The following is a 24,362-nucleotide window of genomic DNA, read 5'->3' on the forward strand; positions in this document are numbered from 1 at the left end:
GGTTTTTTTTAGTCCGAAATATTTGACGTTTTCCTGGCTTTTTTATCGGTTTTGATATTTTACATGCCAGGAAAACGTCAGAAGATGTGCCATTACGAAAACTGGAAATCCATTGCCTTCAACTGGAAGCCGCGTTCTAGGTTTTTTTTTTTTTTTTTTTTTTTCTATTTTTTTTAAAAATAAAACTTGCATTGTTAAACGAAGCATTACACCCTCATACAAAAATGTACAATCAATGTATACCATAGGCCTGCGTGCATTAATTTCAGGTAGTGCATGCACAACAAAGCATCGAGCTTGGTGCTTATATCTTTGCAAAATGTTAAATATATGCAATTCCTTTGCTGATCATTTCATCAACAATCAGTTGATTTAATAGAATTAAAAAAGATACACTCTATTTCAAATCAATTTGTATTCTTTCCGGATGTGTCTTTGTGCATAGCGCTTATATGTAGACACGACCACACTTTTATAGGCAAATTACACCTTTTTTCAAAACGTTCACACCTGGTTTGTTTGTAATTTTAAATACTTCAGTCAAGAAAATAACCCCCAAATTTCTGATGTTAAACTTTTCTTTAGAACTCGAACGTCATTTTCATCATTGCAAAGATCAGATGAATTAAAGGAAGTAACGATTTCAAATGAACATATTATGCAACACATGTACATGTATATGCATGCTTAGTACATGCACCCAAAATTTAATACATTTTTCAATGATAACCAATACCATTACACCACGTCCTGCTTATGATGTCAACACTACATGTATATAATGCGATGTTGTCCCTTTTTTTATTTACATCTATATAATGTTATTGAAAGGCAGGCGTACTGTACATATAAGTATGGCGAAGGACATAGATCTGATCATGAGTGAAGGGATGTTCTAGTGAAAATAGGTACAGGTAACTTTCTAGTTTGTCATTATGTTCAATAATGTGTTTGCAGAGAAAAACATGTTTTTAATTTTAAAAAGAGGCGAGGCTAATTTTAGGAGCTACATGTATTTTGCCGTAACATACATACGATATATTTTCTTTCATCATTTTAATCAATACAAAGAATTGAAATGATTTATGTTTCGTTTGTGAAAATTTATATAGCCATCATAAGTGTAGATGAATTGATTGAGGAGTATTTGGACTACCCGGAAGAACGGAGGGTTACTTCACTAGATACCTGGGGGCACCTGTTTGGATGTGTAACAGCGACAGCAAATGTGTAATTGTGTAATATCAACAGCAACGAGACGGATCTACCTGGTTTATATGTGTCTGACATAGAAAATGCTTCACGGGAATGGATTTAATCAATATAACGAAAGGGGTAATTTTATACTTTATGAGAGAGAGAGAGAGAGAGAGAGAGAGAGAGAGAGAGAGAGAGAGAGAGAGAGAGCTAGAGAGAATTCTTGTCAAAGATAATTCACATGTATTCAATCAATAATATGACCAGTGAACTCATTTATCATAGTAGGCGGGGGTCTATAGAAATTGTGTCTTACAATGCATGTTCCAATGATATCTCATTATATGTCAACAGACGTCAATACCGGTTAATTTGTAGAAAATAATTGTATGGCGACTTGTTGCGGGAACGAAGCATCTTTTCTGAAAGTTTGGGGGGGGGGGGGGGGGGGGGGGAGGGTCGCAGATTTAGCCCTAAGCTTAACAAGCAATCTTCCAAAATTCTGATCCGAGGCGGGAGAGTTTGATCCCTATCCAAGCAAAGGGAACAGATAGTTCAAAAATCATTTTTCTATAAGTGATAAGTGAATATGAGAAACTTGTCTATTTTGAAAAAAAAAATGATGCTACTTTCCTGTGTTGATTATGTTTTCATCTGTTGTTCGTATCTCTCATTGACAGGCCTGGATAAGGAGGCGGAAAAGGAATGCCTTGACCGGACGTGACTGCGTGTTTTTCTCAGTGCTGGGGGCATATGTCACCTTTGTGTTCATCTATTTGGTCCAGAGCGATCGTCTTTCACAAATAAATGTAGATACAGACAATAAACTCCCCGTGAGTCGGGACGTCAAACGAACTGTCCAGAGGCATTCCGAGTTGACTGATCTGTCCATCCTTGCCAGGATTCTCCAAAGACCATCCACTGTACGGGACGAACGACGGACCCGATTTCGTGGTTTACAACTTTCACTCCCATTGTTTAGAACAACGACCAAAGCAAATGAAAGATTTTAACTTAAAGGAATATATATTACCTTTATGTTGTTCCTCCATTTGTCGTGGATCTTTTGGATACATTGCTATTGCGTATACATGTACCATTAAAACATTAAATATTTAACGTTTAATATGTTTAGTGACTGTTTTTAATATCTTGTAAGAAATGGTATTTTCTTAGAAATGTAACAGAGTTATGTATTCGTAAATAAATATGTCTGGCATTGGCATTAATTGTTCATAAGGACCTCTGTCCATACAGGAAAAACCGTCGGTTTTTTTTTCGGGGATCGATGATTTCAAATACAGTATAATCGATAAAATGATATGCACTGAATTCGGTTTTTATACATATGCTTTTAAAATTGTTCGTCATCTTTGGTCGATATTGTTTATATTACGAAGGATTCGCGTAAAAAGGGCAAGAGCATACAAGTCCTGTCAATTCCCCGCATTCTACAGTAAATGTAAAAAAAAATACAAATGCTTTATGAAGAAATCTGTACAGCACAGGGACCCTGCCCGTTTTAACATTAATTTCAATGTAACCATATTACATTGAAATTAATGTTAAAACGGACTTGGCCCCTATGCTGTAGAGTGTGCATCGGTATATTTGTTACATTAAAAGTTTGAAATCGAATATTTCTAAACTTATCTATAACAATATTATAGATAAAGTTTAGAAATATTCGATTTTAAACTTTTAATATAACATATTCCTCTCTGACGTAGGAACAACGATACATATACGCTTAACTTCTCCTTATACATTTGTACTAAACATGTTATTTCATCGTTATATATTTATCAATTTTATTATTTTCAAACAAATATATTATAACTGTATTAACAAATTAAAAAAATTCAATTTATTTATTCTCTCAAAACCATTATATATGGTACAAGAGATACATGATGTCATAAACATGTACATGAAGCCTACATGTATATATACAAGGAGCCTACATATGCATGTGAGCAGAGAAGGATCATTATGTTCGTGGACAATCTTATAATAGTTATGAAAATACAAAATTAAAAAAAAAATACAGTTGGGTATTCGACAATAAATTACCGAACTTTAGAGTATTTGGATGTTTATACACTTGAGTGCCAAAAGTATGTCAATTTTTTTTTCTCTTTTTTCCTCTAAATATTTCATTGAAAACAAGAATTATTTTTTAAAAGTTTTTTTTTCTCTGTTAATTGTTTATTTTCGTCGGATTTTAAAGAAATGTAAATTATATTGATTAAAGTAGACTCAATTTGCACTTTTTGACATTCATTGAAATAGTTTTTTGACAACTCATTTGTAAAATTTGAACTCAACTCGAAGATATTTCTTAAATGATCTACTATATAACTTTTGCAATATTCGAGACGAAAAATCTTACTTTTGATTGTAAATCAGTATATCATATCTCAGAAACTGGAGGTTGGAAAAATATTCAAATATGATGCCAACAAAAGCTAGAGAAATTCTGAATTTATCAATCCAATTCTTTCAAAATCGGTCGAGGGGCATGCGCGGAACTAGAGGGGGGGGGGGGGGGGGACGATGAAAATTATTAAATTACCATATATATTGTATTTGTATATATATTAACACCTTCTTGATGATTTTTTAAGGTATGATTTTTCTGAAGTTTTATGTAAACTACATACCACCCCCCCCCCCCCCCGGGATAAAGAATTTCATGATTTTGGGAATGTTTTTATTTTCCAAGGTACGAATTTTTTTTTTGAGCTATGTGTATACTACGTTTCACCCCCCCCCCCCCCCTACACCGGATTAGGAAATTCATGATTTTGAGATTTTAAAAGGTTTTTTTTGGCTTGTCTAGATTTCTTATTATAGTGAAGCCCCCCCCCCCCCCGGGCACCTTCAGTTTGCTTCCGATGCCACTGCTTCGGACCCCCCCCCCCCCCCCCCCGGGGAAAATATTCTGGATCCGCGCATAAGGGGTTACTTTTTAACGATTCTTTGAAAAACGTGGTTCAATTACATGAATACAATGTATATATATAGTGAACAGAACTTTTGGCACCTTAATTCTTGCTAAAAAAATCTGTTCCAGTCGAAAATACTACTGCTACATTCGTACAGGTAGTGAAACTCTAATTTGATTATTGGACAAAGACTCTGTTGAAAATGTGAATTTAAGCAGTTAAAATTCGAGTGCATTTACTTGTAGCAGCATAAAGTGTAAAGTTTTATGGTCCGCTCCTATTTGAGGTCACGTGATCCCGGCGCCATTACGATTTGTCAACAGACGGATTTTACGAAGGAGGGCAATCTTTTATCATCGGCGTTGCTGGATAGCTAATCCGGATTATTATTGGTTATCTGGATAAAACTATCTAATTTCTAAAGATGTGGAAATTAAGGGAAATAACAGATAAAGTGTAAGTGGATTATTCTATCGTTTTATGATATATTACCTTGACCTTAGATATATGTTACACGTATCGGTCTTCCGGTTTATGTTGTTGATAGTAATGTCAGAAGACAATTTTTGAGATAATATTGGCAACCATGACTTTTCCCAATTAAACTTATGTCCATTATAGTAGACGTGCTTCCAGAAATTTTGTTTTTGATTCTAAAACATTGTTTTCGTTTTTGGGGGGTGTTGGCTGTCAAAACACCTCATATTCTCAATTTTCATGTCAGTAAAACATGTATTGGGAAATGCAGTGATTCATTTACATACAGCCTCAATTTTTATACCAAGTATATTCTGTCAAAGCTGAAAAAGCACTGAGATGTTGAACAATATCTCTACAATGATGAAAACGTAGTAGCTCGAATTTTCTCTACACTTAGTTTTACCGAATACTTGATTCTGCGACAGATGGTTTCAAACTGAACCTCTTATACCTTTCATTATAACGTTCGCAATGAAAATTAACATTAAATGACAAAGTTTATATTGGAGATAATGTGATGAGTTTTAGTACAGTAATAAGTATTGCTTTTCACAAATCTATACTGAGTGGTCTATATATGTTGCCATTGTTATGAAGTGTTAGAATTTTAAACGCAAAACTATGAGTATGGTGCTAAGAATAGGTTCTTGGCAGGAATCGTTCTGAAGCTAGTATCAATTTGTTCTGCAAAACAAGTACTGGTATCTGCAGTAAATGTTTGAACATGTAATCTAGCCTGAGGCTGCTGTCCAAGTTTTAGTTCCATATGTTTTTTAAGTTCTGTATTGTGTAGCATTTGTGTGGAATGATTTGATGGTGTATATTCATTTTACTTTCATAAGAACAGCAGAGAGTCTGAGACATAAATAACCAATATATAATAATTTATGTCTCTGATGTCAGATCGATACATTTAGGAGCACTGCTGTAGTTGTATGTGTTAATAACTCAGTAAATCAAATAGTACATGTTATATTTAATATGCCATACTAGCATGCAACCAATTCTTGCCAAAGACCATTTCTCACTAATGCACTGTGCTGGTATTTGTTGTATATAATTTTATGTGTTGATAAAATGATGTAACAATGCAGAGAAATGGTACTTGGCCAGAACTGGTTGCACGCCAGTATTTAAAAGAGAAATTTTAAAAAACCTAAAAATAGTCGGTAGATATATTGTAGGAATAACACAAAATTTAAATAAAATAAAGATAAATTTATTTCACTATAGTGTTCAGTGCATGTACATTGTGTAAAATTTATTACAAGTCTTTACATATATCAAGAAGAATTTTGATCAAGCCTTCAGAATATGATCTACAACATTTTGAGTTGGTATTAAGATACCCCTAGTATGATATATTATAATTTTGGAATTACATTGAATCATGAATTATGTATTGAAAATATAAAATTAGCACTGTTTTAATTATGATGGCTGGTGATTTAAAAATGTTATAGATTAAGATAGAATTGATTGATATACTAAGAGAGACAAAAAAAGTAGCTGGTTCCATCTACTCCATTTGCCATTAAACTTTTTCTTTGCTATTAAGCTAAATGGATTTATAAAAGTAAATTTAAAAGAATGAAATTATTATATAATCTCTTTGTTTTGTTGGCAAAATTTAATACACTGTAGCTTACACACAGTGTTACAGACGTAGTCAAAAAATGATTATTGCATCAGGTTTTATTTTAAATTTTCATTTTGCAGCACAAATGTGGTAATGAACTATACAGAAGTGGAGACCAAAGTCAGAGAAGCCACAAATGATGATGCTTGGGGACCACATGGTCAGATTATGCAGGAGATTGCTCGCTACACATTTACCTACGAACATTTCCCAGAGGTTATGGGAATGCTGTGGAAACGAATGTTGCATGACAACAAGAAAAACTGGAGACGAACTTACAAGGTAAAGATGTCAGATTAAAAAATAAAACAGTTCTGGAATTTTAGACAAAACATCTTATATCATGCAATATTCTTCACAGAATTCACAGAATATTTTATAGCTAAATTATAAACTAAGACAGTAATTAATATTTAAAAAGAATATTGAGGTCAAGAATTTTTAGAGGTAAATTAATTATTTTCACCTCGTTCATTTCGGCCATAAAACTGTTAAAAGGCAGTAAAATGTATAACTGTTTATATTTTTAAAAAAGTTGACATATTCAGAGAATTTTATCTAAGATTTAAAGCTTTTAATTATGATTTTCAATTCCTTGCAGTCCTTGCTATTGTTGGCATACTTAGTGAGAAATGGATCAGAAAAGAGTGTCACAAGTTGTAGAGAACACCTTTATGACCTCCGTGGACTAGAGAGTTACACATTTACTGATGAATTGGGAAAGGACCAAGGATTAAATGGTAGAGTATTGTTTACTGAAGGCTGTGGTATGTGTTGTGATTCCTTGTAAAGATTTTTTATCTCAGTCTCGGTAACCACCCTATATTTATTTTCCATATCGATCCTATGATCTTAATTTCTTTGGCTCCAAAAACTTGCGCATTCCGAAAAGGACTTGTTGAGATCTGATTGTATAAATACTTTTTCAGTTATCTGAATTTATTTTTCGTAAATGGTTATACATTTTCATGTATTTTAGTGAGAACCAAAGCAAAGGAACTGGTAGACTTTATTCAGGACGATGAGAGGTTACGAGAAGAACGTAAAAAAGCCAAAAAGAATCGTGATAAATACATTGGAATGTCCGGTGATAGTTACTCATCCTCAAGCAGATACAGTAAGACATCTACTGTACAGTAGTTCAGCTAGTATATGGCACTATTTTACAATAAGTGAAAAAAAACAACATCAAGACCAGATTTCACTGAAAATTATTGGTAAGAAATTCTGGGAGATTAAACCTTTTAAATAAGTTGGAGAACTTGTTAAAAAAATGATATGGAAAATTAAATAGTTAAGATAATGTTCTTCAATGGCAGTAGAACTGGGTTGATAATACGATTGCTGTATTTTGTAGGTGACAGATATGATGAAGAGCCTGCATCGACCGGTGGGGGTGGGGGAGGTGGTAGTGTCAGCAGTAATAGTGGCCGGTCAAAGTACAGACTAGACGAAATTGACGACTGGGAGACTGGCAATAAATCTATAGCCACAGAGGCTGTAGACAAGGTCAAAGGTCTGTGGAACAAAGTTCAAGGTCGAAGAGGTCCTGATGATATAGTAGACTACAGGTGAGGATCAAAAATTGTGAAAAGTGATAAAACAATCTCAGGATGTATGATTTGGAAAGGAGTTTAGGGCTACGCAGATAATATATTGGCAGAAAAATATGAAAGCTTCAATGCTTATTCTGCATGATAGTGCTTTTTTTTTAATAATGGAAATTGAGTTTATTCTAAAATGAATTAAAAATTTATTGACATCAGTGATGAAGTTTGAAGCTTTGATGTTTTCAATCATTGTGGTATTAATCTGCTTATTGTTTGGTCCATTAGTCTAAACATTTCATAAGAAAACTGTCATCAACATTATATATAGATGCTTACCCAAGTTTCATATTACTACTATATGAATTTGCTTTCATTCAATACTAAAGTAAGAAGAAGTTGTGCTTCTCAGAAGTTTTTTCTCACTTTTAACATCAAGCAGGCTCAATGGCGAAAATGGATATATACAAAATACTAGGTACCCTTATAACATAGTGATAAATCTATTATGAGGTAATGTAACTTGAAAACTCATATGTATTCTTTTGTCCATATTAGTGGTCTGACTTGATCAGTTCCATAGTAGATATATTTTTGTGATTTGAAGTCCTTGTTGTTGGCTATAATCAGTCTGTGTGGGGGATATTGCGTCTGTTTTGTTTGATTGATGTGGTAAATCAGCCAGCATGTCACTTTTGTAGCTCAAACCGCGCCCCTGGTGGCAGAAAGAACAGTTTGACTGACTTTAGGTGAGAACTTATACTAACCAAAAGTTTATAAGAAGAAGGAGAGAATTCTTTCTATACTAACAGTCTGGAGAATGTTGTAAAGATGACAGCTAATGTTTCAAACCCTTGTTGTATTATGAATGAATTTAGCATCCTTGTATTGCTGGCTTGCCTGCATTTTGAGTTTTCATAGAGTTTGTTAGCTTCCGTTAAGTTTTCTATTGATTTTTTTAGGGGCTAGTGTCAGACTGCTACTGTTATGATATTATAAATAAAAAATATGATATTTGAAACAAAAAGAAACTTGCTTCTAATTTAACTTTTTGAGTTTGAAAATACATAACCAGAAGGATTTTTCTGCATATTTGCTTTTTAATTGATCCCGAAAAAAGATTATACCGTCATAAATATTAAGCCCATATGTTGAAGCAATACTTGCCTATGAAAACTTTGCACAAAATTCATCTGTGTTACACAGGAAAGGTTCTTTTAGGTTTGAAAAAAGACATCCATGCTACATGACTATTATCTCACTAGGAAAACTTTTTTTTCTTACAAGTCCATATGTCCTAATGTCTTTAAGTCTAGTTTTTGTGTTTGATGTTGTTGTTGTGGGCATTGTTCATTTATGAATGCGTACATCAAAGGAGTCGATATAGAGTCATTGTGATGGATTAGATTCAAGCATATATAACTTTAACTCTTTCAAATCCAGCATGTTAAGCACAACTAAGTGTTTATTTCAGTTTGCACCTAGTCCTTTTTTACCCAAAATATAGGAATCTTGTTACAAATATCCAGAGAGACCTGAAAAATCCATATTGATGCATAATATACTTGTAAACATCTACTGGCTAATGACTGTTTACGATATTTCAAGTTTATTTCTTTTATAAACATGTATACTGGTAAAGTTATCTTCACATATTTATAATTCAGGACACATATTCTATTATAAAAACATGATATATCATTTAAAATTCATGTTCATTTATTTTCCTTTTAACTGAGAATTTTTTTTTTAGAAATGGCATCCGTTAAAGTTAAATATAAATTTTAGACTTGTAATTTAGGTATTATAAACCCTCAAGGTATAGTACAGAGAATGATTAGTTTGTTATACTCATTTTAATACTTTTCTGTATTGCTGTATAAAATCAAACTTCTGGGGTTGTATGGATGGAAAGTCTTGTAAAATTGACTTTGCATGTATTGTGTTTGCTTTAATACTTTATATAAGCACTTGGTTTCATTTAGCCTACCGTTTTATAGCTTGTTGTTTAAAAGAATGAACACGCTCAGAATTTCATCACCATATCAAAATTTATCTTTCAAATAAATCTTATATTTACTGGTGTGTCAAAAGTATGATACAAATATGCATTTGATATTAATTCTTTTCCATTTTCCCATCATCCATACTGCAATTTCCAACTGTATTTTCCTCAATCTATTCTCTAGCTTAACAGAACATTGGTATGTTAAATTTCAATATTTTTGTTGTAAAATATAACCTCTGACATGCAGTTTACTATTTTCACTTTCATTTTAAAGCTGGAGTATGTCTTCTGTTTGGAGAACATGCTGCTGTTTTGAGATTTCTACAATCTTTCAAACCTGTACCTCTGAATGGAGTAGATATTTTGTGATGTTTGGTAGCAATCTTTTCTCGTAGTGGTGTACTACACTGTACACAATGGTGACACTAACCCTAGTTTTCTCCCTTGACCAAGGGAAATATTTTAGTATGTGATGCAGAAATGTTTTAAAACTTATACAAAACATACTAATACATATATTATGGTATCTCTATTGTATTCATGCATGACTTTACAGCTTCTTTATTGTAAAATCATTTTGGTTTTAGACCTGTTTACTCTAACTTTGAATTTATCATAAATGTCACGTACATGTAGGTGTTCATTTCATAAAAAGAAGATGTGAATGAAGAAATGTTCTAGTTCCCTGTGTCATTGCACATTAAAGTAAAATCTGATCAAAGAGATTTTGAATTAACATTGCATTTAATGATAAACTAAGAATAAATGTCGAAGAGATAAACAGGTTTATGGTTTATTTGTATTTTTCAAAGTGTTATGTTCTCGAATTTCTAAATGCAGTAAAGAAATATTTTTTAATGAAAAGATGTCAGTTTAAGGGAAGTGTTACATGATTGTTGTGTATTTAGATTTACTTCATAATAAATCAATAAATAAAATAGATTGGAAGGATATTAGGCTGGAAATTAGGTGTCTTTTCAAACACCTAAACTTGATTATTTAGATAAGTAGAAAGAAGTAACTGTTGATTCCTAGTTTGTTTCTTGTAGCAAATGAAGTTTTAGATTGTTGTAAAGATGAGGTCTTGTAAAAATTGATTGAAAGCATGTACTGGTTATACATGTATTTGAATTACAGGGGCCTCATCCTCAGTGTAAAAACTAAACTGATTACTAATAATCACTAATATTTTGACTGATTCAGAAATAGATATCTATGAACTTGTAGCTTTGTTGTTATAATCTATAATCTATAGAAATTGCATGTCATTGAATATATGTAGTTTTTAGTAGGTACTAAACTAAGTACTATTTTACATTTAAATTCTGGAAAAGATTTTGTCCCATCCATATTCATCATTTATGAAAATAATATTGGACAGTGACTACACCCCTTCCTCCAAATAAAAAGTAAAGATTGAACAGATTCAAACAAGGGCACAGCAAAGCCAGGCTTCTCCTAGCAAGAGAGCTCAAAATAAAATTGAAACTTGATTTTTCAGACTGAGTCAGCATGCAATACTGTAAATTCCTTATATTACGCGAGTACTTAATTCCGCGATCCCGCTGGTTTATATCAAATCGCGAAAATATAAAATCGTAAATGTTGAACTTTTCTCCTTATATCTTATTTCTTATAGTTTTCAACTCTCAGAAAATAATTGCGAGATTTTTGAAATCCGTGAAGGATGCTTCTTGCGATTTTACGCAGATTTTAATTCCTCGCGTTTTATAAGGATTTTACAGTATCTATTCTAATGTCAAATTATTCTGTTATGCACACATTCTTTTTCCCCACTGACCTTTGAAATTACAGAAATGCCTATACCTGTAATTTCAATGAGTGATTGATTGTAGACGAGTACTGCACCTGTTTATCATGTGGAGGAAAGGTGGAGAAAACTATGAAATATATTAATTGTAGTTTCTTTGTATTTTACAGTGATGAACCAGAAAACAAATGTGATGATTTTGATGATACTCCAAGTTCTAAGTATTCCTACAAAGACGATGATGAAGAGTTTACATCTGTAGAACGTACACACACCACTAGAACAGAGAAAATCACAACGAACCGCCGCACACGATCTGTAGGGAAAAAACTCGACCTAGGGGCATCTTCTAGTTTAGGAAAAGATAAATCTGACACAACGGTAATAAATTTCAGATAGTCTTAATCATGGTTGTTTTAAGAGCATTTATGCTTGAAATGTAGTTTTATTAGATTGTGTATCTTGAAGTAGATATTGCTTGTCATTGCAAGATTTTTTCTTGAAAATCTGTTGTTTTATCAAAAGAAAATTCCTAAATGTTTGTAGCTATGAATTTCAAATTACTTTGTATATGATTTTTTAGTCACAGACCAGTAGCACCGGTGTGAGAGATGACTTTGGACCAAGCTTACTCGACATGGGAAATACCAAGTCAGTGGATGACGGCTTTGCTGATTTCAAATCAGCAACAGCGAATGGTGATTTTAATCCAAGAGGAGATATGACAGCTGGTAAGTCTTTATCATTTTTATAATTATCACAAATAAATCTTTGTTGGATGATGTACACTCCCTTGTGAGGTGCTCTTAATTGTTCATTGTTTTATATTGCAGTTTCTCCAAACAAAGAGTTTGGGGATTTCGCGGCCTTTGACAATAATGGTTCCAGTGTTGCCAAACCAACAGGGTATGAACTGAAGAAACTGTGTAAATGTAGAATTGTTGATAGTATTTTACTGCATCAGTGAAGCTTAAAAATTTTTGTTTTAGATTATTGAACAATTTATTTGAATGATCCTAGCTGTTACAGTAAATTGCTTAATCACTGTTCCTTTCTTACATGTACATGTATCTGTGGAACTTGAGCAACAATTCAGCAATATTTTTGCGGGTGCTTGTTATATTTCAAATCTCCAGTTTTAGATTGTTTGACTTTAAGTGTTTGTTTTTTGTGATTCCAGAAGTGATAGCTTTGCAGACTTCTCTCAATTCAACCCAGCTGCTGCTAGCTCTTCAAGTTCAGAGACAGCAAGCAATGATTTATTGGACGTGTTTGGAAACACCCCTGCCTCTGTTTCCAGCAGTGGTAATATGGGTATTCCAGCTATGGGCAACATGAATATGTCTGGGATGAACCAGCCCATGATGGGCGTAAATATGAATATGGGAATGAGTGGAGTGCCAAATCAGGTTAGTTTCATAATTTCTATACAAGTGATAAAATGCTTATCCATCTTTGCAAGTTTACACATGTATTTATTTTGTCTTCTAAAAATGCGATTTCATACTTTTTTTCTTTTAACATCCCCAGTAGACTCCTTATTTAATAGTAGATAAAATAAAATAAAGGTATTGAAAATATATGTTTGAACATTATGACACTGTCCAAGCTTTATGATGTTCTTTAAAAATTAATTACCAGAGATCTAAATTGTTTGCTACATTTTCTAAATCTCAGATATTTCTTCTATATACAGATGGGAATGAATCCTCAGATGATGGGTATGACGTCACAACCTCAGATGACTGGAATGAACATGGCACCGGGAATGTCCCAAGGCATGATGGCACCTATGGGAATGCAACAGGTTTGATTTGAAAATATGACATAATTCATAGTTTAATATGTAGAACATCGAGAAAAAGATTTCTTTTTAAAACTTGGATGGTTTGTTATATTTATGTGATACTGCATGTTTCTGTTTATCAGAGCAATAAATTCATCACTTGAGTTGTTACATGCGACAGATGGAAATCAGAATATTCAGCTTGTTGTCAGTAAATTGGAAACTTTGTCTTTACATATTTTGATTCTGTTTTCCAGCCAATGATGATGCAGCCAGGAATGCCTCAAAACATGGGATTTGCAGCCAGTTTTCCAATGCAAACCACAGGAATGGTAAGTTGATCCTGGCTAAAAAGAAAATGGTAGTCTAAATGACACATGTATCCAATTAAATGGTTTGAAAACATGAAATTAAGTTTTCGAGAAGATGACTGCCACTTTCTTTAATGAGTAGAAGGTAACACATTGCATGATACTAGATTTGTCAACCTAATGGGTATATGATCATGGGTTAATCATGTTCACCATGTAAATGCATGATAAGGTGTCCTGTGTAAAATGGTTGTATGAACACTGGTAATGGAATGGGTCTCAGTTTGATGAATGCCATCAAATACGTTGAAGTTCAGCTGAAAGCTGCATCTGATGAGAAAAAAAGCTTATTTTAATAGTGTTATCTGCAAATTGGATAATCTCCCTTGCTTCAGTCACGCACACATGTACATGAGTATATATTTTAGCACAATCATGTGAAACCCTAAAACCAATCAATTTCCTGACACATTATATGCTAGGAGATTGATATATTTATCATTGAATCTGTGATATCTAAAGTTATACATATGTAATGTTATTAAACTTATGAATTAAACATTGTTTCCCTAACCAGCATGCTACAGCTGTGTGTATGTAAATTGGGTTTGGCTCAAATTAACACTTTGTACAATTTTCAATATTTGTTTAAATTTGAATTATACCATATTGTGTCAAGGTTAAGAAATGATATAATCTTTTCCCCGTTCTCAGTAATTTAATTCAAAAGAAGTACTTCTTTTTTATCAAAAGCATTCTTACACTATCATAGAGTTCCTTAATCATGATAACCATGTACCAAAACATTCTAATACCATGTAACTTTAGGTTGCAGAAAAAACGGAAATAACTAGCATTACTACTACATCCACATCTGAAACCAAGGTTGGTTCTTTTTTCACCCTCCTTTCAGCTTCATATATAGCTGGAGAGTAAAAAACAATGGTACCAACAATGTTACACATCACATACAAAGACCCAGGCGAGGTCAAAATCAAGATTGGAGCGTAATTATTATGCCAATTTCATTGGCAAAATGGTTACTGGATTTTTTCATTAAGTGTCAAGAAAAAATTTGGCTCAGAATATTTCATAATTTGCTTCATGTATGGTAATTTAACAGAGAAACTCAGTGATTCTTTGTATGTGGTGTGTGTGTGTTCTCTTGTTCATTGTTATATTGCTTTCATGTATATGCTAGATTTACAAGTTGTTAAAGGTGTGTTTAATTGAACAAGAACGAGATGTGCGATATTACATTGTGTTAATGCAGACAACCTGTGTACTGAGATTTTGTATTCTAGGAAGGAGTTAAAATCTTGAAGAAAAAACAATTAATGGTTGAATGGCTTGAGATATGTTTGATAAATATTATCAATTTTCAAAAACATGGACATACATGTATAAAAAAGAAATGTAGACCAAGAAAAACTTTTTAAAAATTATATTTTTTTTGCATAATACAGAAACATGTATTAGGGGGGGGGGGAGGTGGTGGGAATACATGTATATATACTATAATATATAATATACTTTAATGTATAATGTCATTTTAATACATACTTGAAACCACATTTACTTTAGTATGTCTTTTATCTATCTGCCTATACTTATCCTATATACCTGATTATCAAATATCATCCTTGTAACCAATTCTGGTAGTATAAATGTACCTGTACACAGATGACATCGGGACGAATTTTTTGTACATGTATTACTGCAAAAATGCTGTATTTCTACCAAAAAGGATTATATTGGTAATTTAAAAAAGATTTTAAATACATTATAAAGAAAAGCTCCAATTTATCCTATTAGCTATTTTATTCCTTTGCCAAGGTTCTATAATACAATAAAAAATCATGGAGGATTTTATTTACTAAATGTATAGAAGTATTTGCACACTATAAGGTATGTGCTATAAAACTGCTATACAAACCAGAGAAAAAAGAAATTGTTTGTGTTCAGGTAAGTACGGTAATAGATACAGTGTGTTGGATTTGGTAAGGTAAGGTTCGTAACCTATGTCTTCTGTTGCAGCAAAAGAGTGCCAACACATGGACAGATACCGGTAAAGTCAACATCGATCTGGATGGGCTGGGCTCCACCAACAAGTTCCAGAAGCATTCACAGCCATCCATGAATCAGCTACAGCAGCAGTCTAGTCCAGGTGAGCATCCTTCTCTACCCCCCACCCACCCCTCCTCTCACGTAGTAAAAGCTAAATACTTATTTCTTAAATATCTTTTGACAGATCTCTGTAGTCTTGTTTCTCCTCCAATAATCTTTATCCTTATTGAATATTGTCGAACATTTCTTAAATTAATGTCTTTACAATCTCTCCTTTTCCTATTAATTCTCTTTTTATCCAAAGCCCTTGACCATTCAAAGTGAAATATTAATACAAATATATAAAGTAAAACTGTTTGAGATATATTTTCACAAACTTTCATGCTTTTCCCTTGTGAATTCTTTGCATGAATTTAATTATCACGAATGACCGTCACATGAGGGATGCAAAGTCCTACATGTATCAGTTTTTACTAAATGCTTTACTGAAAGATTATAGTTACTAAACCACTAGATTTTGCATGTGTTTAAGGTGTACCAGTCAACTCTTGGAACCCAGAGTTGTATCAGATGGGCTACCCGCCTGAATATGGTATCTGTTTCAAGTTAACACTGTATTCTTGATGTGCATGTTCTTAATAATGTTTTGCATTGTTAAAAGTTTCTTTTGATTTGGGGTTTGTATCACTAGCTTAAAGGACATGAACATGAAAAAATTATCAAGGGCTTAAATTTGTCTGTTTGATATGTATAATGATACCTGAAAATCATATAGACACAGCTTTCCTCAGTAAGAAGATATACCACTTAGAATAACTAATTATTGCAATCCATGAGCGCTGCCATATTGTTAAAATCATTACCTCCCTGCTAGGTTATCTCTAAGCATCAAAGAGAGGGCATGCATCACCGATGCTGACGTCAGTGAGACACATTGCATTTTTACACACGTTTAGTAACAGAGATAAAATGCAATCATCAAAATGTGAATTGAAACTTGAAATGGATCTAAAGAGTTGTCATTTTGAAACAGGGTTTATGGAGGAAGATTTCGGATCTCAGAATGATGCATTCCCACCAGCAGTTAATGTGACATGTCACTATAGAATGGAATATGCCTGGATCAGTGTTATTGTGACCTAGTTTTTCTTGCACTGATGTGTTGTTATGAGTTTGAACATTATGTGTGCTACTTAAATTAGCACTGCTCAGCATCCTTATTTTTAAAAAGTGTCTTAGTTCTGTTATTCTTCTGACAGCATAAACCGATTCGGCATACGTATCATCAAGATCTAATCTAATATTTATATTTTTATAAAAACAAAGCAGAAAGATTTCTATAGCATTAAATAAAAAGTAATGGTAAAAAACCCCACAAAGAAAATGAAATTACATTTTTATATTTTTTTTTTAAATCTACAAACAGCATTTTATTTATCTAAACACTGACTGCTACATCTCCATACAAACATCTGGAATGCGATGGTCTCATATTTCACATATTATCTATTCATTTTTTGCACAAATCATATATAGTTACCTAAGGTTCATTTATAGAAATGTACTAAATCCTTGTCCACTTATGCCCATGACAGTAAAAAATTTTGCTTCCCATCCAGGCCTAATTTTTCTTTGTAACTTTTATGAACTCAACACTGGCCCAGTTCTAACATTGACCCAGTCACTAGCAGCAATGTGGCTTATCTACGTCAGAGAACAGATGCATGCTGGGGAAAAATGGATTACCTCCATAAACCTTTCACTGAGAGTGTTTAATTGATAACATCTCATGATAGAAATAAACAAAAAGGTTACAGACCTCATTTTTAAGTTTCAAAGGGCTTTTAAAATTTATTAAGCAACAATATTAATTTTTTCATGTTCACTTCCTTTAATTTCATTCTTTTTCTCCCCTTACGTATAAATTATTATAGTTTTGTTAAGTGATGTTGTAAGATTGGCAGAGGCATTTTATCGTTGATTGCTGTGCATTATGCCTGGTAGTTTTCTCTTGATTGGCTCTGTTTAATCCACATTTGTTCTCTTTCATCAATTTGTGATGCTGCCTGAATAACTCAGCAACTACAAATTTTGGAGTTTGGTATTTAGCATGTACAGTGTAATATAATTATCAAAGTACATGCACTTCATTTATATACCAATATGTGTAAACCAAAGGCGCCTGACGTTAAAAATATATCTTTTATTATTATAGTACAGGGGATAACTATACATGTATTATTAATAGAAATATTTGTAATGTCAGGCCCATCAATGTGTTTATTTGATATGAATAAAATTACAGTCAAGATTTTGTTTGGTTATGCTGAAATGGTGGATGTGAAGTCTTTGGTATTAATAAGGTTCTGTAGCTTTTCTCTAGAAAAACTCAAGACCACACCAAGCTGAACTTGGATGCATTGATTTATGTTTCTGTTTTGTGAATATGAAATAATTCTCGAGCAATACTCTGTTAAACCCTTTAGTTTTCTATTTATCAATAATGAAATATATTATTTTCACAAAGTGTGCAATAAAGGAAATAATGTAAGATAATATTGTTGCCATTCAAATGAATTTTAAATGAAAAATGAAATGTTTTGAATAATCTTATATAAGCTTTTAATCTTTTAAAGTAATAGAATAACAAAAAGAGGTGCATTAATTTATGAAATTATTTCATTACCGGTAAATAAAAGTTCCCAAACTTGATAAAATTATTGATGTATACATGATGAACAACTGGTTACAGTACTAACACCTATTTGAAGGTGCATTTTCGTTTAATTTTATTTCTATATGTAAGAGAGATGAGTTCACACTTTTGTATGCATTGACAGGAATGATGATGGGGAACCAGCCAGGAATGAGTGGTCTACAGCAGGGAATACAGAACATAGCAATAAACCCTGGTGGTATGATGGGTCAGCCTGCACCAATGATGGGGCATCAGATGGGTAAGTAAGACAATAAACCCTGGGGGTATGATGGGTCAGCCCACACCAATGATGGGGCATCAGATGGGTAAGAAAGACAATAAACCCTGGCAGTATGATGGGTCAGCCCACACCAATGATGGGGCATCAGATGGGTAAGTAAGACAATAAACCCTGGTGGTATGATGGGTCAGCCCGCACCTATGATGGGGCATCAGATGGGTAAGTAAGACAATAAACCCTGGTGGTATGATGGGTCAGCCTGCACCAATGATGGGGCATCAGATGGGTAGGTAAGACAATAAACCCTGGAGGTATGATGGGTCAGCCTGCCTCAGTGATAGGACAGCGTAAGTGAAACAGTTGATAGGTTATTCATTCCAGATGTAGAATGAAATCCTAAACTCTGATAAATATTTGAATTATGATCAGTTGTTACTTGAATTGATATGTACATGTATTAAAGTCTGCAGGCTTGCAGAAGAAAGACAAATTGCTTAGATCATACATGTATTGAATTTCTATTAATCAAATTTCAGGAATGTCTGTTGGCATGCAGGGAAATATGGGAATGCAGGCAGGCATGATGGGTAATATGCCTGTCGGGTCAATGGGAATGCAGAGCAAAATGATGGGTCAAAGTCAGTTCCAGCAGAAAACCGATGCAGCATTCAGTGCTTTTGGCAATTTTGGAAAAAAGTGATCGAAAGTGCATATGTTTTAAGTGTTTGATTTTAATGAATACAGGATCTACAATGTATGGAAAAGGTCAGGAATCTCCATTCGTAGAACATCAGCATTACCATGCTGGAGAGAACGATAAAACTGATTCACCTTGGAATCTTCCCATCAATGAGGTGATATATCTCGATACATTGATGTAGAAAGTTTTTATGACATGGATGTTGTGTTTAATATTTCATGGAATGGAATACTGATGTGATAAAAAAGAAATATGTGAAAATGTACAATATTTACTATACTTACTATATTTTTTTTAATTGTGCAATACATAATTCTTTTTTTTTTTGTATTCTGTATGATTTTGGGTCAAATACTATTTACATACAATGAAGACTTACAGTAGCAAGAATTTAGCTAGCAGTTACTACTGTTACATTGAGGGCCAATACTGCATGTAATCTTCTCCATGCCTCTGCAATAGATATTTATTAAAATCCAAGAGTAGAATAGCTGTTGAGAAATGTATGTTCAATTTATTTGTTTGGGTTGTGATCATGATGTTAAAACAAAAACCACATGTAGATTATAAATAATCTGATGTCAGAAATTAAAATCTGTTAAATTGGATTTAAATGAACGCTATTTATTATTTTTAATCTATAAATATACATGTATATACTGTATGCATTACTATAATTAACAGTTTGATTTCAAACCCTTCAGTGTTTATTTAAGAAATAGTCTAATCTTGGCTTTCCTTTAAAGAAGTTTGGTCGTAATACCGGTAATGTTGATACTTTTTTTTTCAAATAATTCAGGTTTACAAATTGGCTTTATAATTATTTTTGAGAAAAAATTCCTTTGATTGGCATTAGCATTTTTTCTGGATGGTTATGAAAATAAATATGTTTAAGTTTCTTTTCTAGCATATATGTTCATTAATTCATTGTATTGAATTTTATAAAAGGGGTTAATATCAAAATCAACTTTGTAGTGTTTGAAGTGATTTAACCAATGGTAATTATTGCTATTCTTTATTTCAATTAGAGATTGTTAGTAAACACAGGAATCCAGTAATATTTACCTATTATTTAGAGTCTACCTTTTTCAGTTTGTTTTGTTTACTTAAGTGGCTACATTGGCCTATATACTTACTAGATTGAAGCATTAACCTATAACCCAGAAAAAAAAGAGTTAAAAATGTTTTATTTAAACAATAATAACCTGATAAGTTATGTATATGAATGTTCCAAAATAGTTATGTAGAAATTATGACTGTACTTTAAATTCAAATGAAATTAGTCAACTACAATATGAAGTAAAGTTAATCATGACTCCTGTACTCTTATTTGTGTAAGAGATGTTTATGATTATGCCAAATAAGATTTTTAAACAGAAAATTCATTTATAAATGAAAAATTTATTAATTTAGAGCTTGAAATTTTATTACGCTGCTATTTGAAGATTGTGTTATTTTTTCCCTTAAGAGAGTTATCTCACCATTGTCTATTAAAAACATCAAATATATCAAAGGAAGAACATATCTAGGTGTTGGCAAAGACTCATTTATCATGTGATATGCTTCTGCTACATTCCAGTGAAGGTTTATTTCTACAGTGAATTTTGGCAATTACAAACTTGCTCAATAACACTGCTACTGTTTTAGAAAAAGTTTCTCAAATCATCACAAATATCTTGCCTTTACTTTTTACCTTGTGCTATTCATCGGGATTTACAAACATCATTTAAGTGCTGTAAAGTATCATATGATGAAATGACTTTGAAATAATCATCTTGCAATATGGGTCCAAATGATCAAATTGTATTTTGTTCATTCTCTGGGGTTTGCATGTTTATGTTGGATGTAGGGTTAGTCAAGATATTGGTCAACTGGTACCAAATCACATAAACAATCGATCAATTTTTTATGTGTACTATTTCAGATCCCTCTACATGTACTTTTGTAGATAGAGCAGTAGTCTTTATGTAAGATTTGACCATTGAACTTATATATTTTTTTAAAAGTTCATGTAATATATAATTGCAATTGTGTAGAAAGATTTCATGCGTTTGCATGGGCATATATGAATAGTACAGAAGATCTGGCATAAAAACATATTGGGAAAGTGTACACTGAATACAGAAGTAATTGTATATTTACATATTTTTATTTTGCAAACTTGAAATGCTTTTATTTCTAATATAGAAATATACATGCAAGTTTCACAAGTATATTGTTATTATTGAATTGTTATGTGATTTTGACTCTTGTGAACATAATACATGTGTAATGATATTTACTTGTGAGAGTGTTTGTATGTATTGTGTAATCTGATTATTGTATGAATGAATGTGGTTATGATACTGATGTACGAGACACAGTATTACAATAAAGCAACATGAAAATGCCTTACAACATTTTGTTTGTTTTTCCTTTAAAAAATAATTTCCATTTATTATATCCTTTCCTTTTACCTTTAAAAGAGAAGTGAGACGATGAATTTAAATTACTGACTTTTAAGACCCCCAGAAATATCAAACTTGTGGAAGTCATATAGTAAAATTATCTAAAATATAAAATTATATAAAATATGCTTAGAAAAATTATTTTTTTATGAAACAAAAAACGCATTCTTGGTTAGCCTACATCAGATCTTTTCTTCTTAAAGACGTACATTTAAGTAAAGAGATAAACCTAAAATAAGATGAAGGACAGGACAACAGAGTAAAGTTCAACCCTCCATCAAACTGTGTCTGACCTGCGAAGTCAGATAGCTTACAGCAGATTAGATATTGAGGTTCAAATTACACGCATGTTGGTTAAAGCTAGTCGGTGTAAAGTTTTCCTTCAGGAGGGAGGTTTCTTCTTATTATAGACAGTGTTTGCAATGTGCTGAGCCCTAAAAAAATAATATCTGTTTTAAACTCGTCAGTACTTGGAGAAATTTTGTCAGTCACATCCATATAATTCTCTAGAACAAGCTCTGACCAGTATCCAGATAAAAGACCTATATATGTTTTATGTGAAATGGTTATTCACCAATCAAGAGCCATTATAACAACAAAGTTAAGTTAATAAATATATTGGTCGATAGAAAATTTAAGCAGGTAGCTTGAATTATCTACATAGATTGCTCTAGGTTGTTTAAAAAAACTATTGTCATATAATTGCGAAATTTTGTCTGTGTTGTAAAAAGGAAACTTGCATTAAAATCATAGCCAAATAAACCTACTTGAGGTAGGCAAATAAACATATATATGTAGGTAATCCAAAATAGGCAGCTAAATTTACCTATACAATTGAAGTGTTAATTAGGCCAACTACGACCAGTGATTTTTTTAAGCTATGAAATCATCTATGACCAGATGACATGGCGAAGCATAATCAGGAGCTCTGATTCATATTCTGCCTTGACCAGTTAGTTGAGAGTTTTGCATTTGTCCTGGTATTTTTTTTTGTTGCGTGGAGAGAGAGAGAGAGAGAGAGAGAGAGAGAGAGAGAGAGAGAGAGAGAGAGAGAGAGAGAGAGAGAGAGAGATTGAAACTTAAACACATAAGGAATGTAACATGACGCTCAAAATAAACGCAAAAAGGCCGAGGAAATTCGAGTTCGGTGTTTTCAATGAAAAATAAATCTGCATATATGGAAGATTTTCATACAGATGAGCAATAAACATGAATTAAAATCAGGATATATAGTTCCCTGATGATATTCAACGACAATCAACCCCAACAAACCCGACAGTTTCATAAGTCCCCCAAAACACGCCGAGAAGATAGTGCCCCTTCTTTTGAATTAGAGACACAGCAAGATAAAAACTCCTAATATAATTTGAATAAATTACACATCTCATGAATCAAACCACCTAAAAATTAGCGATTACAAATGTTTTGTCGTTCCCGCCATGTGACGTTATGACGTTGCTGTACACCGGGTCTTTTCTACGTTTAAACCATGGGGCGGTAACTCTGAAAATTAGATTTTACAAGTCAACTGTTAACGGGAGTTAATTCTATACTGCAAATTTATGATAAACACATAAAATCAGCAATAGATTCTTTTATTAATAAACATTCATAGATAAACATATAAACATATTGTCATATAATTGAACGGTATACCGGTAATGTTCAGTAATTACATTTGCGTATACTGTGTGCACTGAAGAGTTCAGATCCTGGTTTGTAGCATGGTTTTCGGACCATTTTAATGTCACCAATTTATTATCCTTAAAGTCATGAAGGCTTTTTATTCGCTTCAATCGCTCTATCGGCGACATCCTTAGGAATTACAGGAAGGTCGTCTTCTGTAGTAGAAAAATAATAAAACTCCAAGTTAAATTACCTTTAAAACAAGCTTTTTATCTATATGTAAAAGACATGCATTTTGGATCCATTAGATAAAGAAAATGCAAACTAACAGTTTTACAAGATTTAGCTTAACAAAGTATTAAAGAGCCATCATTTGACGAAAGTAAACATACTAGTTTAAAAGTTTAAAAATAGTTTTTTAAAAACCACATCTTTTGAAATTAATATTTTACCACAAATGACAAAACGCATGATGCAAAAAGTTCAACATAAATGTTTTATTTACATACCATCAATATCATCCTCCATATCTATATCTATTTCGCTATACGTGTCAGGGGCATTAGGGTCAAGGCGTTTGTTCCATTCCATTAATAAAATTTTCTTTGTTGGATCAGGACGAGTTCCTTTGATTGCTTTCTCTTTCCCCGCCATTTTTGTCTTGTCGTCATTTGGTTTTACTGGTGGGCTTTCCCCTTGTCCTGTGTTCTCGGCCATACTCTAAGCAAACAGAAAGAAAAAAATCAATAAGAGCGGATTTTCAGTTGCATATATGCTATAAATATATCAAACTTTCCGATGAATATCACGGTAAAAATATTTAAAAAAAACATCATCCAAGTCTGGAAAAACCAAAATGACACGTGTCAAAATACTACAGGTAGGAAGTAAACTAC

The 24,362-nt window shown here is 32.7% G+C and overlaps 3 protein-coding genes across 14 annotated transcripts in view; 2 read left to right on the forward strand and 1 right to left on the reverse strand.

Annotated features, from left to right (window-relative positions):
- Positions 1 to 577: 577 nt before the first annotated feature.
- LOC128181532 (uncharacterized) lies at positions 578 to 2,440 on the forward strand. Of its 3 annotated transcripts, none has more exons than XR_008243332.1 (3): positions 578 to 914; positions 1,113 to 1,335; positions 1,878 to 2,440. XR_008243332.1 is itself a non-coding variant. In XM_052849966.1 (2 exons), exons 1-2 carry the CDS (start codon positions 1,309 to 1,311, stop codon positions 2,208 to 2,210), a joined length of 360 nt encoding a protein of 119 aa, XP_052705926.1. In that variant the 5' UTR covers positions 1,085 to 1,308; the 3' UTR covers positions 2,211 to 2,439. The 3 variants fall into 3 exon arrangements, 1 of the variants encoding a protein (XP_052705926.1); XR_008243331.1 differs by having other exon boundaries at positions 579 to 908; XM_052849966.1 differs by lacking the exon at positions 578 to 914 and having other exon boundaries at positions 1,085 to 1,335; positions 1,878 to 2,439.
- Positions 2,441 to 4,412: 1,972 nt separating this feature from the next.
- Positions 4,413 to 21,790, forward strand: LOC128180130 (clathrin interactor 1-like). 9 transcript variants are annotated; one of them, XM_052847996.1, is made up of 18 exons: positions 4,413 to 4,601; positions 6,345 to 6,546; positions 6,866 to 7,004; positions 7,244 to 7,381; positions 7,622 to 7,835; positions 8,513 to 8,560; positions 9,613 to 9,630; positions 11,761 to 11,971; positions 12,174 to 12,321; positions 12,424 to 12,496; positions 12,771 to 12,999; positions 13,287 to 13,397; positions 13,634 to 13,708; positions 14,516 to 14,572; positions 15,725 to 15,854; positions 16,287 to 16,346; positions 18,595 to 18,711; positions 19,230 to 21,790. In XM_052847996.1, the coding sequence occupies exons 1-18, from the start codon at positions 4,570 to 4,572 to the stop codon at positions 19,391 to 19,393; spliced, it is 2,166 nt and encodes a 721-aa protein (XP_052703956.1). In that variant the 5' UTR covers positions 4,413 to 4,569; the 3' UTR covers positions 19,394 to 21,790. The 9 variants fall into 9 exon arrangements, with proteins under 9 accessions (XP_052703956.1, XP_052703957.1, XP_052703959.1 ...); XM_052847997.1 differs by lacking the exon at positions 9,613 to 9,630 and adding an exon at positions 10,001 to 10,015; XM_052847999.1 differs by lacking the exon at positions 8,513 to 8,560.
- Positions 21,791 to 23,418: 1,628 nt separating this feature from the next.
- The window catches only part of LOC128180530 (uncharacterized), a 37,922-nt gene continuing 36,978 nt past the window's right edge, over positions 23,419 to 24,362 (reverse strand). For both annotated transcript variants that reach the window (XM_052848653.1, XM_052848651.1), the window contains exons 2-3: positions 23,976 to 24,186; positions 23,419 to 23,681 (exon numbers count right to left, since the gene is read on the reverse strand). In XM_052848653.1, the coding sequence (XP_052704613.1) occupies positions 23,611 to 23,681; positions 23,976 to 24,186 (282 nt within the window). In that variant the 3' untranslated portion in view covers positions 23,419 to 23,610. The remainder of the gene's footprint in view (positions 23,682 to 23,975; positions 24,187 to 24,362) is intronic.

The sequence above is a fragment of the Crassostrea angulata genome, chromosome 4 (assembly GCF_025612915.1).
Source record: "Crassostrea angulata isolate pt1a10 chromosome 4, ASM2561291v2, whole genome shotgun sequence".
Lineage (NCBI taxonomy): Eukaryota > Metazoa > Mollusca > Bivalvia > Ostreida > Ostreidae > Magallana > Magallana angulata.

Coding starts and splice junctions, on each gene's coding strand:
- LOC128181532 (XM_052849966.1), top strand. CDS start 1,309: ATGGATTTAATCAATATAACGAAAGGG. Junction 1,336..1,877: donor TAATCAATATAACGAAAGGG/GTAATTTTATAC, acceptor TCTCATTGACAG/GCCTGGATAAGGAGGCGGAA.
- LOC128180130 (XM_052847996.1), top strand. CDS start 4,570: ATGTGGAAATTAAGGGAAATAACAGATAAAGT. Junction 6,547..6,865: donor ACTGGAGACGAACTTACAAG/GTAAAGATGTCA, acceptor AATTCCTTGCAG/TCCTTGCTATTGTTGGCATA. Junction 12,322..12,423: donor AAGAGGAGATATGACAGCTG/GTAAGTCTTTAT, acceptor TTTATATTGCAG/TTTCTCCAAACAAAGAGTTT.